The 20,491-nt window shown below is 39.3% G+C and overlaps 1 protein-coding gene across 8 annotated transcripts in view; it reads right to left on the reverse strand.

Annotated features, from left to right (window-relative positions):
• The window catches only part of OTOGL (otogelin like), a 218,730-nt gene that overhangs the window by 126,738 nt on the left and 71,501 nt on the right, over positions 1 to 20,491 (reverse strand). For all 8 annotated transcript variants that reach the window (XM_013998114.2, XM_021092805.1, XM_021092804.1 and 5 more), the window contains 5 exons: positions 17,683 to 17,749; positions 15,658 to 15,756; positions 13,524 to 13,678; positions 7,363 to 7,484; positions 2,790 to 2,995 (listed from right to left, as the gene is read on the reverse strand). In XM_013998114.2, coding sequence (XP_013853568.1) covers positions 2,790 to 2,995; positions 7,363 to 7,484; positions 13,524 to 13,678; positions 15,658 to 15,756; positions 17,683 to 17,749 — 649 coding nt within the window. The remainder of the gene's footprint in view (positions 1 to 2,789; positions 2,996 to 7,362; positions 7,485 to 13,523; positions 13,679 to 15,657; positions 15,757 to 17,682; positions 17,750 to 20,491) is intronic.

Below are 20,491 nucleotides of genomic sequence, written 5' to 3' on the forward strand. Positions count from 1 at the left end.
TCCTATGTGAAGTCGTCCCTGAAGAATGAATGCATGGGAATGCAGAGAGAAAAACAATTTTAATCGCTGTTAAGAAACCATGCATCCAATCAAACTACCTCTTTGTCTCTAAAGATTTATCTGATCAACCAAGTACAGGCTGAGCTTCAAGAAAATACTAGGCATCCTAAAACCTAAAGTAACAGAGCTCCTCTGCAGATGTATTTGTGTGTCATTGCGGTATAGGAGAAAATCAGAGGACAGATTCTAATCCCGTCCTCATAAATTATTTTAAGTTAGATTTTTTTCTGTATTCTGCTTTACATGGTACACTAAATAAAACTGTGAGAAAGCTGAAATCTCTCTTCAGGCTGCTCCCATATACTTTCCAGAGTCAGTCTTGCTTTCTGCCCGTTCAGCCACAATTCAGTCCATTTGCCTCCTCCTGGTCTTCCCCACAAATAATCGAATAGTTTTTGCACGCGGCTACATTGTCTCAGTGTGAGCAACCATGTTACGTGCTCGGTTATCAAAGTCCGTCTGACTCTTGAGTCAAATCCTAATCTGAGTCCCTCTGTCTCTAAGATGAGCTGATGCCATTTTCTATCCCAACTTCTACACCACGTTCCGCAGGTGTCTCCAGGGAGGCTGCCCGCACCTCTCTTCTCTGACTCTAACAGTGAGAACTGGATTATTATTGTTTTCACAAAGCTCTGATGCCGAAGAAAAAGAAATCATTCATCACCATCTGACTGGTTCTGCCTGAGTCCAAAACCTTCATACAGTCTTAAGATTCCCAATTTTTTCAACTCTCTCGTTCTGACTACCCAACTGCATGCAAGACACCGTTTCACAATGACCCCCACACTTAGCATGTGCATTGTGCTCGCAGACTCTTGAACATTTTGACCTACGTTTTCTCATTAGAGCCTCACAGGCTGGGATGTTCTCGGGGTCACTTCTACTATTACCTCCATTTTGCACATAAAAAAAATTGCCTCCTTAAAGCCCTGTTCCTCAGCTACTAGGAAACGAATCCTGATGAAGTATTGCCCATCCTTGGAAAATGTCTGCATTTGACAAGGGCCTCTTAGAGTACTGCCTTTAATCAAACATGTTCCTGTTAGCTCCATCACACTCTTATTGAGAGCACCGCGATATAATTATAAATTAGCTCAAATGCATTCAGTATTAACTCTGTGCCAAGCCAGGCACCATATTAAGTATTTTACAGGGATTACCTCTTTGAATCCTTGCAACTCTGTGAAGTATATACTACTAGAATATCATTAAATTTAGAAAGTTTGATAAGTGGCAAAACAGAATTGGAGTCCCACAATCTGACTCCAGAGCCCACACTCTAAGCAGGACTTTCATTACTTTAAAACATAACATATGGGCAACTTTATTAATTTCATAATATAAAACAAAAAGCAACACATATATGCACTTTACAGATACAAGTTAACTTCTTTCACATATATCTAAGCGTAGGATGGGGAGCAAATTGGATCCGTAACTCAGCTATGTATTGGGCACCTTGCGTCCTCATTGTAAAATTAAACAAATACCGCCCACCTTAAAGGATGTTGATGTCATAAGAGCTGGGAATAATACAGCCATGTGCTCATCTTAACTATCATAAAACTATCAAAGTATATTATTGTTATTAACAGTGCTGCGAGTTCAGATTTTTTTTTTTTTTTTGTCTTTTTGCCATTTCTTGGGCCGCTCCCACGGCATATGGAGGTTCCCAGACTAGGGGTCCAATCGGAGCCGTAGCCACCGGCCTACACCACAGCCACAGCAACTCAGGATCCGAGCCGCGTCTGCACCCTACACCACAGCTCACAGCAATGCCAGATCCTTAACCCACTAAGCAAGGCCAGGGATCGAACCCTCAACCTCATGGTTCCTAGTTGGATTCATTTCTGCTGCGCCACAATGGGAATGACTTTTTTTTTTCTTTTTTTTTTTTTTCTTTTTCAGAATTATTTTAATCCTTAGTTTATAGCTGAAGAAACTTAGTAACAGAGAGATTAAATGAGATGCCCCAAGTTATAAACCTTGGATCTTTGGAGCAAGATCCAAAACCAGGTATGCTGGTACTAAGAACAGTATTCTTTTTTACTGCACTCCAATATGTGGAACTAAATCATTGTATTCTGTAATTCTCTTATTCTGTTGCCACTGCATACCAGTATGCATATTGAAACAGAACCCATTTTTAATAGCTCACTGAGATTAGTTTTATAACTTGGGATGAACAGATGAACAAATGACACACATACCATTATACATGATGAAAACCCTTCCAAGCTATTCAACTTCTATAAATTCTACACACATTTTATGACACTTACAAAACTATTATGTGGAAGTAATTTAATTTATTCCTTTCAAGACCAGATACAAAATACCTTTTGTCCAAAAGTAGATAAATTTGCCCCAGATGGGTTTGCATCACTAAAATACAAACCCCAAGAAGAGAGGTGTTTTTGTTTTGTTTCCTGGTATATCCCAAGCTCCTACCACAATGCTAGACACAAAGTAAATGTCCCATTAGTATTTGTTACATGAGTAAGACTTGACTTCTATTGATTTAGCAAATGCAAACAAACTCGGGGCTTCAAGAAAAACACAAAAATATCCACCCATTCAAGCTTCACTTACAGTCACTTCACCAGACAAATAATAGCCACCATTTTATCCAACCTAGGGTAAGGTGTACTACTCTGGGTACGGAGAGCGGGATTACCAGAGAAGGAAGATCTCAGTAGTGCCCGCTCGCTGCTGCTCTACGTACTCACCTTGCTGGACGATGAAATCATCGGATTGAAGGCCGTTGTAGTTTGCACAAAGGCCACATGATTTCCCTCTATGCTCCTCAGACAGCTTGAGGTAAATGCCAGATATTCCATCCCAAGCCAATGAAACACCAAAGGTCGTTTTCACCAGGATATAGTCAGCTAGTTTCTCAATGAAAACCTGTCCAATTGTCTGAGGCAATGTTAAACTTGAAAAACAGAACAAAGGCAATCTAAGAATTATGAGGAAGCATCGATTGCAGATGATCTATTTCTTTCTCAAAGTGACTGAGAATTACATGAGATAATTATTATTCGCAATTATTGAGTGAACTATGCAGTTAGATTTCCAAAGCAACCATCCTACAGGAAATTTCAATATATTCGAAATTTTAATACGGAAATTCAAAAACAGCAAACGATACCTCTTTCCACATACTGGTTAAGATTTTATACTTATAATCGGAGGCTTCTTTCAACCAACCAAAAACACACTTTTGATAAATATCAGTGATTTTTTTAATGTGGAAAATAACCTTGTCTATTTAGAACAAAGAGAGCTAAATAGATTTATATTTTTATCTAGAGCATTCAAGATACCCTAAAAATGCTGCTCAACAATTTTGAGGTAAAAGAACAAACAATGGTCAAAGTATGTAAACACACTGCTTGAGTGCAGATTTTATTTAATTTTGTTTTAAACTTGGCTGCAAGGATATAAGAGCCTCTATCCCCAAAATGTCACCTTGATACAAGTCATTATTTTCCCAAAGAAAAACATTTAGGCATGATGAATTATCATTTACATTTTTAATGCTACAAAGTATATCATTAGGAATAAAAAACACTTTCTCAAACAGTATTGCATAGGGATTATATTCATAATTTTTAAGTTGCATACAATTTGGTCTATTTAAGCAAGGGCCACAGTCAATAGTTAAACTCCGCATCCAATGTCTAGCTGTCCTATTTTTCACAAGCATGTACACATACAAAGGCAGTGAGAGACATAAGAGAACTGAAGAAAACTAAACCATTGAGCATCTTAAAAGCACAGGAAGTCACCTAGAATGCTTTTGAAAAGGCACTGATCTCCTTCCATCCAAAAGTATGACAGAAAAGAGTAGGTATTAGTAATTAAAGAAATGAGAGGGAAGAAAAATCATTTTTACTAAAACAGCCATGCTAACTGAAAAATATCAACTATAGTAAGTGAGTGAGGTGAGAGGTGAGGGAGTATATTCATACATTTCTCTCAAAAACTTCAAATTAGTGAGTTCCTCTCCAGGAAGAATATGGAAATACTGTGAAATCAGATTGTTATGATAATTATACAACTACAGATGTGATATATTCATTTGAGTAATAAAAAAAATATATATATAATAAAAAAAAGAATACAGCTACATGAAATGGAAACTATAAAACGAAATTACACTCATTAACAAATGGATAATACCCAAAGTAATAATTCAAAATGTTGATATCAAAATCATTTACATAAGTGCATTTGTGGATAATTTTTTAGTTATAAGCTCTAGTTATAAAAATAGGAAAACTAAAATTTACATTAAATTTTAAAAGGCTGTCATAATCTAGTTTTATTAAAAATTATAAACACAAGGAAAACATTTTAAATTTGTAGTAAAAGCATGATAGTATGAAGTTGGTAAAAGCTTATAAAAGCTATGCTTGAAAAAAAATCATGTTTTATAAAGATATTCCATAGCAGCAGGATTTTCTGATGTGGGTATTCTTCGGTTTGGTCATTTGATCTCTTTCACAGCAAATGTGATTAAATACACAATTTTTTAAAACAAAAGGTTCATAACTGTGATTATCCAAATGTCTACATTGCAAAAAGTTGCTACTAGAGATGGGAGACTGTACTAAAAATTAGATAATCTCCCATAAATTTAAGAAAACCTCTAGGTAGGAAACATTAAGAAAGGAAACTAAAATGAACTGCAGATTAAGACTGAAAATTATTCATAGGTTCCTATGTGCCAAAATCTTCGTTTCACAGGGGAGATAACTGAAATCCAGAAAGGCAAGGTATGATATGCAGAGCCTCACACATTTGTTCATTTTGGCAAATACTTCTCCAGCACCTGCTATGAGATAGGCCCTAGCCCAGGTACAGCATCATTACAAGCAATTTAGCTGAAGAATAAAAAAGTCATCTTTCTTCTGTCACATAAATGGAAACCTTTGAAGAAATATTTTCTCTGAGTTAAAATTTAAATATCATGTCCTAGATGTAACAAAGGGTTAATTTTTTTTTTTTTTTTCCAGCCATGCCTGCAGCATGGCAGTAGTTCCCAGGCCTGGGATGGAATTCATGCCACAGCAGCAACCCAAGCCATTGTGGTTACAATGCTGGATCCTTAACCCACTGAACCACAAGGAAACTCCAAAGCATTAGTATTCTTGAAAATCTACTTAAATGGCATTTTTGTTTTGTAAAACATAATACTTTTTAAGGTACCCATTGTTACCCCAAATCCCATATAAAAAAATCCTAAACTGCTATTTAACATCAGCTCAAAGGAAACCATAAACAAAACGAAAAGACAAACTATAGACTGGGAGAAAACATTTGTAAACAATGCTACTGACAAGGGGTTCATTTCCAAAATATACAAACAGTTCATATAGCTTAATATAAACCAACAAGCCAATCAAAACATGGGCAGAAGACCTAAACAGACATTCCTCCAAAGAAGAAATACAGATGGCCAGTAGGCACATGAAAAAATGCTCAATATCTCCTGTTACTTGAGAAATGCAAATCAAACCTTTAAAGAGACATTACCTCACACCAGGCAGAATGGCCATGAATAAAAAGTCTATAAAAACTAAATGCTGGCGAGGCTGTGGAACAAAGAAAACCCTCCTACACTGCTGGTGCGAGTGTAAACGGGTGCAGCCTCTATGGAAAACGGTGTGGAGGTTTTCCTAAAAAACTAGAAATAGAGTTATCATATGATCCAGAAATCCGACTCTTGGACATACATCCCAAAAAAACTCTAATTCAAAAAGATACAGGTACCACAATGTTCATTATAGCACCATTTACAACAGCCGAGCCATCAAAGCAACCTAAATGTCCCCTGACAGATGAAGAAAGAAGATATTGTACATACATGTGTGTGTGCGTGTGCGTATACACACATACACAATGGAATGTTACTTAGCTATGAAAAAGAATGAAATAATGCCATTTGCAGAAATATGAATAGACCGAGAGATTATCACATAGAGTGAAGTAAATCATATAGAGAAAGACAAATACCATATGATATCACTTACATGTAGAACTGAAAAAAAGATACAAATGAACTTATTTACAAAACAGTAACAGACTCACAGATTTTGAAAACAAACTTATGGCTACCAAAGTAGATAGCAGGGGGAAGGGGGACAGAGATAAATCAAGAATTTATGAGACTAACATATACACGTTACCATATATAAAATAGGTAAACAACAAAGACCTACTGCATAGCACAGGGAATATACTCGATATCTTATAATAACCTACAATGGAAAAGAATATGAAACCAAGAATTGGCGTGTGTCCCCTATCATTTCGCTATACACTTGAAACTAACACAACATTGTAAATTAACTCTACTTCAATTTAAAAAACAAATAAATTCAACTCCAGGAAATATATATGCAAATATATGACCTTCTCATCTAAATGGCTAAGCTTTCTTTCATAAGAAAATTACAAGTTACAGAATCTAATTGATCAAGAAAATAAGTCTGAGAGAAGCAGAGGAGTTGTTGGGGTTTTCTGACTATTAAAAAGCCTGGATCAGTGCCTGGCTTCCCTGGTGCTTCATTTAAAGCCCTCTCTGCTATAACCTACTGCCTCTTGAGGAATCTAAACTGAGAAAAAAAAAGCGCATAGGTTGGTAAAGCCATTGCCCTGGAAAGAATCCCTGTGGCGCAAACACTTGCTGGCGAATTCTGAATAACAGATAAAACTGTTCTATCACACAATTTCTTTTCTTAGTATACTTTAGCCAAAACAGACAAAAATACTTGCCCTCATGAAATATATTCCATTAGAGGAAAACAATTAATAAAAAAATATGACTAAATATAACTGAAATGCATACTATGCTAGATGACCTGAAAGAGAAATATTACGTGGAGAAAAAGAGTGCATCAAGCATGGGGGGCAATTTAAAATTGAGTATTTCTATACATATTTAAACTGGAAGGTTATCTCACAGTACTCCTAGTTTACAATGTACAAAACCTCCCAGCTAATAAATAAACATCCACTTCCCTAAAGTTTCAGGTCTAATAATCTTCTCTCTCTCTCTACATAAATGTATTTGGATCCTGCACAAACATGAGGGAGGCTAAATTACATGATTCCTGACCGCGTGGCTGGCCCCGAAGCCTGAGGAAGTCTTGCTGTCTACCTGCTGTAACCTAGAGGTTGCTGCTGAAGAAGAAATCTCTCTTCCTGCTCTCTGCCCTCGCTTCCAGTGTGAGAGGCTGGGGAATCCTGTTAATCCATGGTGCTATTTGCATGGTACCATTTATCATCTCTTACCTGATTCCATTCTTTTTTATTTCATGCCCATAAATCTGAATTTCCTCTTGGTCTGAAAAGAACAAGCTGATTGACCGATAACAGTAATACACCGAACCAAGGCACTTAGGACTATTATGAACCTTAAAGGAAGAAAAACAAGAGAAAGCACAGGAACTGACAACATGCACACATATTCCTTCATCTGAGTTACTAAACCCACTGAATCTACACGTGTATAACACCACCAGTCACATATGGCTTTACAAAATTATAAACAGTTAGGATTTGCAAGAGGAAAAAAAGATATTTACCTCAGAACTTGGACAACAGAATTAACCTCATAAAGTAGAAGTTAATTCAGCATAGCTTTACACGTAGGATGTTAATATTCTAAAACTACACGGTATGTACTAGAAAAAAATAGTTCTGATAGGAAGACAGGAGAGCACCACAAAGAAACAGATTTGTAATTTTCGTGTCCCTAATGTTTACATATTCGTGAAATAGAGTTTCAAATGGAATTCTAAACAAAAATAATATTTAAAGGCTGCAAAAGTGACTATAATTGTCTAAAAATAAAATTGTCCAGACACTTTAGGAAAGAGAGATTATTTCTCAAAAAAATTGATGGGAAAATTATTTACTATAAAAATAAAAAAGAAAGAAAGAAAAGAGAGAAGATGAGGAAAGGAAAAAAATGAGACAGAGGATGTGAGATTCTCTTCTCTACACCAAAATTAATTTCAAAAGGTCCAAATAATGACACCGAAAATAACTGAAAGAAAATATAGATAAATATAGATGGGAGAGAATTTTCAAAGCATAAAAGTGATAAGAAAAATCACCAATGATAAGATAAAATTTAATACTGCAAGAATGCAATATATGTTAATTTAATGATTAATCAGCAAATTTTATTGACCACTTAATAGATTCTAGGGATTTACTGACCACTGTTCTAGATTCTAGGGATGTAGCAGTGAACAAAATAGACAAAAATACCTGCCCTCATGAAACTTACACTCCTCTAGGGGGAAAAAAGCTAATAAAACCATAACTACATGTCACTAAAACAGGTACTATGCCAGATGACACGAAGGAGAAATACTAAGCAGAGAAGAGGGATAGAGAGCGTGTCTGCCAAGGGTTGATGGGGGCAGGAGGGCAACTATAGATTGAGGGGCCAGTGAAAGCCTCACTAAGAAGGGGAAATTCTAGCAAAGATGAAGGAGACGTAAGATCAAGCCACATGGAGATTTAGATCACTCTCGGCAAAGGGAAGGGCAAATGCAAAAGCCTAACGTAGGAAGGAGGGAGCCACCTAAACTGTTTTCAGTCTCCAGGAATTCAGCTATCTGAGTCAAGGCAGGATCCTGGAGGAGTTTTCCTTGAAGAAACAAAATAGAAAAAGACATACAGATACTAATATTTGGGGCTTATTTAATGAAACCAGAGGCGCCCGCTCAGTCTCCTGCCAGGCAGGCAGGCCCCATCCATATATTCACAGGTCCCATCAGCTTTTAGAGCCTAGTTCTCAAATGTGAATAAACATTCATGGATCATTTGATAAAAACCTGCAATGTGAAAAGAAGACACCAAATAAACAAAATAAAGGAAATCAAAGGAATACAAAACCATTCAGAAAAATATACTTCCAAAAATCCGTAACTGATATCTTCCGGAAGGAAAGTAAGAGAATGCCATTTAATGAAACAGGAATCAAATGATGTAAAAAGTTAAATTCAAGGCATAAAATTAAGCGACTGAATATTAACAATATGGTAGGAGAAACATCGCTGAAACAGACCTGCTGGAAGATAAATATCTAAGAGTTGAAAAGAAATCTCCCCAAATGTAGAACAAAAAAGGCAAAAAGATGGAAAAGAGAAATGAATCAATGAGGAAAATACGCAGGCACTCAGTTCAGGAGCTCCAATATATGAATAAGAATTTTTGAAAGTGAAAAAGAGAGGAAATCAAAAAGAATAATTATTCTAAAACTGAAGGGTTTGAAATGCTAGAAAGGGCCCATCAAGTACCTAGCACAATCAATGGAAAAAATAAAAATGAAACAACCCTTACGCTATCATGAAACCTCAGAACACTGAAGATAAAAAGAACTAAAAATTTCCATAAAGCGGGCAAACTAAAATACCATATGCAAAATGATCAGAAATCAGAATAGACTGAATTTGAAAATTCTGAAAGTGGTTTCCAAATTATAATCAAGATTTCAAAATTTTCCTGCCCATGTGCCTTGAAGCCATCAAATCCATTTCACATGCCTTCTCTAATCAAGGTCATTTTAATTGTTGTTACAAATGATTTGCATGTCTTCCAAGCAGCACATAGCCTCAGCAGTAAGACGTATGCCTGAGTTAAGACTGCAGAGAACTCCTGCCTCCGACTGAGCATGTGTGAGTGTCTGGGAGCTTTTGACATCAGAGGGCTGACAATTCTACCCTCAGATAGTGCTAAGTGCCTCCATCTTGGAAGAATGGTTCCCATGCCTTTTTCCAATCACCTTTCTTCAGGTTCCCAAACCTCTGGCTAGTCTTTATTCTCTATCCTGTAAATACCCCAAGACCACTGCTTTCAGGGAGGCGCATCTGGGATTTATTGCATCCCTGCTTGGCTACCTAGCTAATAAACTCTCTCTTTACTGCAAAGCCCCAGCATCTTAGTGTTTTGGATTGCTGCAAGGTGGGCAAAGTGAACCTGGATTGGTAAAACTCTTTGCAGGAAAATATTTTCCATTTCCAGAAAGCTCTACAAACAAGCTCTGTCCACATGATCAAAGCACCTAAAGAGCCTTTCGGAGGTTACCTCTCAAGTATAAACAAAGTTCAAGAACTGCTTGACATCTCATGGGACCCAAAAAGGAGGGAAACCAATACAGGAGAGTGAAGAATGGAATTCTCCAGGAAGATGGTGAAAATAAATCCCAAGAGCTAAGTGTACACTAGGCTAAAAGCAACCAGTCTCAGCTGCAGCAGAAGAATGATGAACACCTCATGGGAGGGAAAGGAAAACTGAGAGGCTGTCTGATGCATCTGACCATATTGAAAAGAGCTGTAGAGAGAGAGTCTGGAGGAAAAACACAATGATTGAAGCATAGAAAATACAGCAAACCAAAAAAATGGAAAACTATTAATCCTATAAAGATACAGAAAGAGAAATAAAATCATAACCTATTAGGATCAGCACTCAACAATATTCATATAAATGTTGTTCATATTTATATAAGATGTAAATAACAATATAAAAACCACATGTGACCTAACTAATAACAGTGACATAACTCTACTGGAAGAAAGAAAGGAAAGCACGTGTGCATGCATGTGGGGGTGGGTGGGTGTGTGTGTGGGTGCGTGTGTGGGTGCGTGTGGGGGGGGGTGCAGGTGTGGGGCGAGAAGGATGATGTAACAGATAACTTCCCATTTTCGATAATAAGAAACAAGTCCTAATTTTGAAAAATAAAGAAATAATATCACATTTTGATATGTTAGATAAAAGCTAGAAGAAACAGCTAAAATTTGTGAAGTAATTGCTTTGGGGAGCCGGACTTCAGCTGGGGTCAAGGAGTGAAGGAAAGAGGGGCTATCTTTTGCTGCATATATCCTTTTGCTTCATAGTCATGAAATTTTTTTTTTTTTTTTTTGTCTTTTTGTCTTTTCTAAGGCCGCACCTGCGGCATACGGAGATTCCCAGGCTAGGGGTTGAATCGGAGCTGTAGCCACCGGCCTACACCACAGCCACAGTAACACGGGATCCGAGCCACGTCTGCGACCTTCACCACAGCTCAATGCCAGATCCTCAACCCACTGAGCAAGGCCAGGGATTGAACTCACAACCTCATAGTTCTTAGTCAGATTCATTAACCACTGCGCCATGATGGGGACTCCCTGATGAAATCTTTAAACTAAGTACGTGCATTAATTTCATAAAAATAAAATTGAATTCAAAGAAGAAAAAGAAAAGAACATGAGTATAAAAAAGATACATGCGTAAAGATATTTATCAATACGCATCTTTTAAAATACTGAAAATATTTTAAAATCTAAATTTCTAAAACAGGGTATAATTAATTGCAATATTCCATATTTGGAACAAATACATCTTATGTAATTTGTGTTTGTTAAAAACATTTGACATGTAAAAAAGTTCTTGATATAATATTAGGTGAAATGGGAAGCAGAAAATCATGCATAGTAAACTATCTATTTTATAAATGTGTATAAAATCCAGAGGAAAAAAATTAGAAGGAAATATGTAAAGCCATTAGAACTGGTAAATCTTAACAATAATTCTAATAATATTTTTTAGACTTTGATTTTTTTTTTTTTTTTGGTGTTTTTGTTTTTAAGGGCTGCACCTGCAGCATGTGGAAGTTCCCAGGCTAGGGACTGAATCAGAGCTGCAGCTACCGGCCTACACCACAGCTACAGCAATGCAGGATCTGAGCCAGGTCTGCAACCTACACCACAGCTCACGACAATGCCAGATCCTTAACCCACTGAGTGAGGCCAGGGATCAAACCCATGTCCTCATGGATACTAGTCGGGTTCATTAGTGCTAAGCCACAATGGGAACTCCTAGATGTCTTTGAATTTTTTCAAATTATCTGTAAAAGAAGTGAAAAAATCTTACAATCAAGGGACAGATGGTATTTAAAATAAATGGATATGCTGATGTGAGAGCATATGCCACCAACGAGCAGGGCCAAATAGAAACAGTATCTGTGAATTCTGAAAGCACAGTTCAGTATTGTGTGTTATTATCACACAGTTCTCTGGCTGACAATCACAGTCCTCAGTAGGGGCAGACACTGGACAAGGACATTTCAAGGAAAGTCAGAGGTGTTTGAGTGATAAACCCAGCACTCCTACCTAGACAAGAGAGGATTGACGGGGTTCCCGTCGTGGCGCAGTGGTTAACGAATCCGACTAGGAACCGTGAGGTTGCAGGTTCGATCCCTGGCCTCGCTCAGTGGGTTGAGGATCGGGCGTTGCCGTGAGCTGTGGTGTAGGTCGCAGACGCGGCTCGGATCCCGCGTTGCTGTGGCTGTGGCGGAGGCCGGTGGCTACAGCTCCGTTGGGACCCCTAGCCTGGAAACCTCCACATGCCACGGGTGCGGCCCTAGAAAAGACAAAAAAAATAACTAAATAAAGGATTGAGAACTAGAGCCCTGTATGAACTGAAGATGTATGCCATTAACCACCCTATCTTAAGAGACTTCCAACATTTCACCCTTTGCTCCCCAAGTTCATTTTCAATAGGCTTCATTTCCTTTCAAGTTCACATGGATTTGATGCTCTTGAAAAGGTTCAGGGCCTACTTTTTAATATTTACCTTGTCGAGGAGAGGAGGAAAATTTAGGCAACTCCAACATAATGCAACAGAGATTCAAAGAAATGATGGTTATGGAGGGTCTTAGCTTTCGAAAGGACAGCACTGCTGTTTGCTGGCTGTGCTTTGAAATACTAGAAAATTCAGAGCAAGACAACAGGCAGGGAAGGAGGCCCTGACTTCCTTACTTCAGCCAGAGCCACTCCATAGAGCACATGCTGAAATCTCTCCGATGAATTCCTTTGAAGTGAGGATTCTGCTACTAAGAACTGACTCCCTGGGCTCAATCACATGGTATCAATCTACCTAGAAATTAGCTGCCTGACTCCTTATCCTCTAGCCTGTGTTTAAGTAATTCAAACACTCCATTACACAAATTCCAGCTCCCCGTTCATACTGAGGTAGTTCATTTAAAAAATCTAGATGGCCATCACACTGAGAGTGTCAAGAAGAAAACATAAATGAGTAATATGATCGGTGCCTGAACTTACCTCGAAACGATTAAATAAAACCTGTAGAATGAGTCTGTCCGCTGGAGCTGATATTACGACATTCATGATATGGACAGTTTTGCAAGGCCTACATGTCCCCACTATATGGATCCAAACCCCTCTTCTCCCAGTCCTCGGCCCCACTTTGATGGAACTATACTCAAAATAGGTGCAAATGTGATCCATTCCATTCAGAACTAGGCCCTCTGCTTCCCCAGTCAAGGCTCTATGTATTCATGCTATGATTTTTACATATTTTCCATCATGTACCCAGTACTTTAAAAATACAGACTTAGCCAGAAACAATCTTTAAGCTAATCATGTCCTAGAATCACCTACCCATACAGTGTACTGAGGCTCCAAATTACCACAGTCCTTTGCGAAAATGTAAGAGCAGTTTCCTGGGAAATAATAGTAGATGCCATCGAAAGTTTCAAAGTGGTACTGTCCCCAGGTTTTGCAAACCCCATCTCTGCCACTGCCCATGTTTGGCACTGAAAACAAACAGGATAATGTTTAGCAGAATAAAACAAATTATACTTGTGTCTGACAAGGCTCTTTTATGGTAGGTGATTCTAATTTGCATTAAAATAAACGCTTTCTCCTTTGGTGGACAACGTCACAGGGAAAAATGGCTAGCATAAAATTATAAATTGTTCTCAAAACTATCAAGTTCCCCCAAAGAAAAATATGGTCTCCAAGTTGTTTGGAAGAAAGGATTTATGTTACAAACTTGTTTAATTTGTGCCCCCAAAGAAAGACTCTAGAAGAGAGGAAGAGAGGGGAGAATGATGTAGTAAAAGCAGGTGATAGGACAGAGCGAATGTAATGGCTCAGAAAGAAAGGTCACCCTTTAGGGTCCTAAAAATTAACACTGGCAGCACTAGAGTGTTCTAATCGCTGCAATTCTTTCAAAAATAACCTAATAGCACCCACAGTATTCCAGTACGCTGGCCTCAAACTGGTCTCACTGTAAGCACGGTTTGTTTTAAATCACACAACTTCATCTCCTGCGGCCTTCATGCCTATTTGCCTTTATACTTTTGTGGATAGCTCTCCACTCTATTTTGGTTTCTAGACCCTTCCTTCTAGATTAATACGGACATTTAATAGACTAATATGTGACATTTACTAAGCACTCAATATGTGTAATACATACGAAGACAGAGTATGTTGGAGTTCCCGTCATGACTCAGTGGAAATGAATCTGACCGGCATTTATGAGGTCGCAGGTTCAAACCCTGGCCCCGCTCAGTGGGTTAAGAATCTGCTGTTGCTGTGAGCTGTGGTGTAGGTCACAGATGCAGCTTGGATCTGGCATTGCTGTGGCTGTGGCATAGGCCAGCAGCCACAGCTCCGATTTGACCCCTAGTCTGGGAACCTCCATGTGCCAAGGGCGCAGCCCTAAAAAGCAAAAAAAAATTAAGAAGTTAAAAAAAAATAAGACAGTGTGTTAATACACTCTAGGGGGAGCATAAAGATAGGGCACAACCATTGCACACTTTCTTTTTGTCATTTTTACCCACATGTGTTCACCATGGCCAACTTTGGCCTTTTCATGAGAAAACAAAGAGTGATTCATGGCAGCATGACTTACTTTTGCTGCATATTTTGATAAAACCCTGCGCTTTCCTTTAGAACACGTCTCGAGTGTAATTACTGCGCACCTGTTGTGTTGGTCCCCTCCTCCAGACTGTGACCTCCAAGAGGGCAGGATATGTCTGTTTTATTCACCATTGTATCTGCAGTGCTCAGCCTGTGTTCTAGTAAATGCTCAATGATATTCGTTAAACAGATGGGGGGTTTGGTTATTATTGATATAGGCTCCCATCCTAGACCCTGCAGATAAAAGTGTTTTTTAAGAACCTTCTGCCTTTGAAGAGCCCTCAATAATATTTCTTTTTTATGTCCAGATTGTTCCTTTCAGAGTCAAAAAGAATGAGTGGCTCCAAATAAAGACTAATTTATAAAGCAAGAGCGAGATGAATGAACACTTGGTTTGGGAGTTCTCACTGTGGCTTAGTGGTAATAAACCTGACTGGTACCCATGAGGATGTGGGTCCAATCCCTGACCTCTCGCTGTGGTGTGAGTCACCAAGTGACTCAGATCCTGCGTTGCTATGGCTGTGGCATGGGCATGGCAGCTGCAGCCCCCACTCAACACCTGGCCCGGCAACCTCCATACGCTGCAGGTGCGGCCTCTGAAAGAAAAAAAAAATTGGTTTGAATGGCCAGTACCATCTACAATGGAAAAAACACTTGTGGAAATAGCAGAGATCAGTGAGAAGTGAAAGGGGGACACCTATTTTCTTTTTCATTGTTTCAAAATCGCTGGGAATAAATTGTGCGTACTCTAGTTCATACACACTATAACTGTCCCGTCTCCCAAGGGATGAACACTCATACAGCAAATTATGCCATCATGTTCTCCGCAGCATCTCATAAATCTCTCGTAAGTATCTCTGAAACTCACCAATCTGGCACCGTGTCCCAAGCGCCTGAAATATTTGACAGTCACATGTCCCAGCCTTAGAACAGAAAGCTCCGTTAAGGCATTCATGAGGACAAGAACCTGGAGGGCAGACAAAAAGTTATGCTCTGGTGTGCCTTAGTTCTTCTAAACATAATCTGTCAAGACTGAGCCTGGACTAACTGTAACCTCTATTAGCTCAAACAGAACCCTGGGCCTATTGCCTTGATGAGCTGAAGACTTAAGCCCCTCCAGTCTCTCTCCAGCGCATTTCATTATGTGTGCTGTGAAACAAGAAAGACAGGCTTTCACATCTCAAACTACCCTGAGAGCAAAGGTTAGCCTCCTTCAAGCAATTGAAAGGTCAAGTTCCCATGTAAGGAATCCCTGTCCCAGATGATGGGAACCAGAAATACACAAGCTGCAGATGATTCCCTTGACAGAGTCTGGCACTGGCTGCACGTCCGATCGGCTACTTCTGCAGGAGCAAGCGCTGGATTAAAGAAAAACGTCCAACATTGGCTGGAGGAGTCCGGCACAGTGTAAAGCTCAAAAGGAAGCTCCCACTTTTTTAAGAGAATGATTAAACCTTGCATCTGAAGTTTGTGTATTACTCCTCAGGCTTAATTACAAGTGACACATTCTTTCTGACCCATAGTTAATTTTAATGGGGCAGAAGCCAATGTCGCTGCTGGTTGTCACCAAAAATATTCTTTCACGGAAAGAAAAACTGCCCCAAGGGATTATTATGAAAAAAAGAAGAAAGAAACTATGAGCTCCTGAGTGAGTTTTAAAAACACAAATGAATCACGGTGAAAATTTTTCCTCTAATAAGGACAGGACAAGAGACAACTGGCAAAACTCAAGCAGGAAGGATTTACATAACCCACCAAGGGAACCACAGAGCGTCTCCAAGGGACGGCAGGGCATTAGAGCCTGGACCTCTCTGTAATTCGGTAAGGTCATGCAAGGCACTTTGCTAAGTGAGCTACTTTAAACCTCAGTTCTGCCAAAGGCAAGAGTTTCAATACTCTATTATCCTTGCACCTTAAGATCCATTGCTCTAAAATGACTCTGTTTAAAGACATTCAACTCTCTAAGTATATCTTCACCTGCGGCATATGGAAGTTCCCAGGCTACAGGGTCACATCAGAGCTGCAGCTGTCACCCTACTCCACAGCCGTGGCAACCCATATCCGAGCTGCATCGGCAACGTACGCCCTAGCTCAGGCAATGCCAGATGCTTAACCCACTGTTCCAGACCAGGGATCGACCCTGCATCCTCATGGATGCTCGTCAGTGTCCATGGTTACTAGTCAGAATCCAGTCAGGTCTGTAACCTGCCGAACCACAACAGGAACTCCCTCTAAGTACATCTTTACTGAGGACAAATGAGCTGTTTTCAACTTTGATCATATAGGTAAAAAACGATGTTTTCCATAAACTTAAATGCACTTTTCTTTTTCCTAAGGGGTAAATCTACCTTTAAGTTTTATCTTAGATCCCAATCTTGCATTTTTCCAATCAATAAATGTCAAAGTAATGACATAAGCAAAGGTATCTCCTTCAAAAACTTATTTACAGCCCTGCTTATTCTCCTGAAAACAAAATAACAAGCTAAAACTAGTCTGGAATCCTTGTTATTTTAAATGCAAAAAAAAATGCAAGTGAAATTTCAAACTATCATTAGTATTCTACTTAATGGAAATGGGAAATTGGTAAGCAAAAATAGCAATGCCAAAGAATCAAGGAGCAAGTAATTGATTCAGAAAAAAAAAGTTCGCAATACCCAGTGACATCTTTCTGGGGAATGCAGTTATCAGCTTTGTCAAACTGTTTAACCGTCCATATTGTCAAGTTTAATTCAAATTTCTACACGAAGTGAACTTAAATATTACTAAGCACCATTACCACCCTGACTCAGTTTGTTCCTTACATTATGTGGAAGTCATAGGCAGATGATTTAACATATCCCCCAAAAGGAGTCTTTGGAGAAACCAAATACAAAATCACAGATGTAGCACTGACCTTTTATTTTGCTCTCACCCCAATTAAAAGCTTCATGGAAGAAATATCTTGGAGAAGTTGCTTCAATCTTTAAACAAAAGAAATAAGAATTCAAGAGAATTGTATTATTTAATTTAAGCCAAACATGCAAATTGGAAAACCTGGAAAATAGCTACAAACACAGAAATTATCAAGTGCTGATTTTGTAGTTTCTTGGGTTATGACAGCAAAATCCTGGGGAGGCAGAAAGGGCTCCTCACGGGCTATAGTTAGAAGATCTGACTTCCAGGTTTGGTTGTGTTTCTTCAGTGTATGTGACAAGTCCTTTATTCTTTCTGACCTCGGTTCTGCCTCCCTTCCCTCTCCAGACGGAGCCTGGAGTCTAACATTTAAAATAGTTGAATGCTTTGCCTGCAGAAGGAGCAGTTTTCTGCTGTTTCCAAGAGCAGATGGGTCTGGGGAAAAGGCCTTTGGCCGATGGACCAACAGACAGTGAAGTGCATCTTCCTGGAGACTCGCCTGACAGATGCCACCACGGAAGCCTCCACAGCTCAAGCAGGAGCAGGTGCCCTCCGTCTCCACAGAGCAGACGCTGTTAAAGTTCACAGGACATTTAAATGTATCTTCTTAGAGAGCCCATGGCACTTCGGGGTAGACTTTCAGAGCATAAAATACAGACTCTAACAGATCTGGATTAGAGTTTTGATTCTGCCATTACTTACTCTAAGGCAAATGACTTAACCTCTTAGTTAACCATGTTTTACTCATTTGTAAAACTGGAATAATGTGCATACTTCACCATGTAGTTATAACCAAAAAATAAAGCAATGCATATAAAGATTCCAGGAGTTCCCATCATGGCTCGGTGGTTAACAGATCCGACTAGGAACCATGAGGTTGTGGATTCGATCCCTGGCCTCGCTCAGTGGGTTAAGGATCCGGCGTTGCCATGAGCTGCGGTGTAGGTCACAGATGCGGCTCGGATCTGGCGTGGCTGTGGCTGTGGCATAGGTCAGTGGCCACAGCTCCAATTCGACCCCTAGCCTGGGAACCTCCATATGCCGTGGGTGTGGCCCTAAAAAGACAAAAGACAAAGACAAAAAAAGATTCCAGCATAATGTCTTACACATAGAAAACCAGCAAGTAAAAGATTTGTATTAATCTAAACAACCCATATAAACCTGTAAGATTTTTAGAGGTTAATGCGTTTTAGTAGCAAATAACTTGTGGATTATTAACCTAATTAATTACAGATTTTTATTCCAACTCAGTGCCAACTTAGTGCATAGTCCAGGGCAATGTCCTTTTCAATAGCATTTTACATCCACCGGAAGAAATACGCCACATGACGGTCAATGTGAGACCGGAGAATGTCAGGAACCCTGGGAAGAGTGAAGGGCGAGAGGAAAGGGGTCAAGGATGTAACTTCAGGCACAAAGCACTTTCTCAACAGCTGCCCTTCTCTACCCACAGGCTGCAGGTTTATTCTGGCATTTTCCACTGGAATACTTTTTCTTTTAACAGGCAAATCTGCCCCATGTCGGAAAAAAAGGACATCTACTCTCTCACCACTTCAAGGCGCTTTTCTAAAGTCCTTGGCCCTTATCATAGCCCCAAGTTCATGGTTCCCTGCTCTCATTCTTCCAAGGGTTTATCCTCATTGTTCAATCTACTCTTTTTTTTTTTTTTTTTTTTTTTTTTTGCCACACCTACACATGCAGAAGTTCTGGGGCCAGGGATCAAACCTGTGCCACAGCAACCCAAGCCACAGCAGCCTTAACTCACTGAGCCACCAGGGAACTCTGTCAACCTATTCTTTTGCTCTTACATCTCTCTTCAAACAAAGTCAGACTCACAACAGTCTATGCCCTTGATTCCCTCAAGACAGGTCTTACTCTCTACAGATACAGACAACTGCCTAAATCTGACACAACCACCATTACTCCTGGGCACCAAATTCTCCTTACTTTGGCTCTAACGGAGCAACTCTGATGCTCACTAAAAGTGTGTCGGGACTTCAGCTCTGTCTCATACAGGCTTATAAGCTAGAACAAATTACTTAACCTGCTCAGCCTCAGCTTCCCAGTCTACACAATGGAATAAAAATAATTGCCTCACAGAATTGTGAGGATTAAATGAAATGGGGTAAGTTAAGCACCAAGAATAGCTCCAGGCACATAATAAAATAGGCGAACATGTTACCTACTTTTATTATTAAGCAAAAACAATACACTGGATAACACTAGACCAAATTAAAAACATATAATTTGTTTTGTACTCCATATCCTCTCACCCAACTCAGGCTAAACCTTCTCCATGGAAATCGCAACGACTCCCCAGCACACCAGCCTCCTGGTCACCCAGCACCCTCCTCACCAAAGCATTCCATGCATCATACTACAATATTTCACTAATGCTAAGACGTGACACGCAGCTTTTATTTTTACAACAGATCTGAACACAGAATGGCATATCTTACCACTGCCATTTGGTTTAATTATTTACTTATTTTTAATTGTTATTTCCCCAATACGATTTTTTTTAACTGTACAGCAGGGTGCCCCAGTTACACACACATGTATACATTCTATTTTCTCCCATTATCATGCTCCACATAAGTGACCAGACATAGTTCCCAGTGCTACACAGCAGGGTCTCATTGCTCATCCATTCCAAAGGCAAGAGTCTGCATCTATTAACCCCAAGCTCCCCTTCACTCCCACTCCCTCCCCCTTCCCCTTGGCCCCCACAAGTTTAGTCTCCAAGTCCATGATTTTCTTTTCTGTGGAAAGGTTCATTTGTGCCGTATAGACAAATACCATATGATATC

This window comes from Sus scrofa, chromosome 5 (assembly GCF_000003025.6).
Source record: "Sus scrofa isolate TJ Tabasco breed Duroc chromosome 5, Sscrofa11.1, whole genome shotgun sequence".
Taxonomy (NCBI): Eukaryota; Metazoa; Chordata; class Mammalia; order Artiodactyla; family Suidae; genus Sus; species Sus scrofa.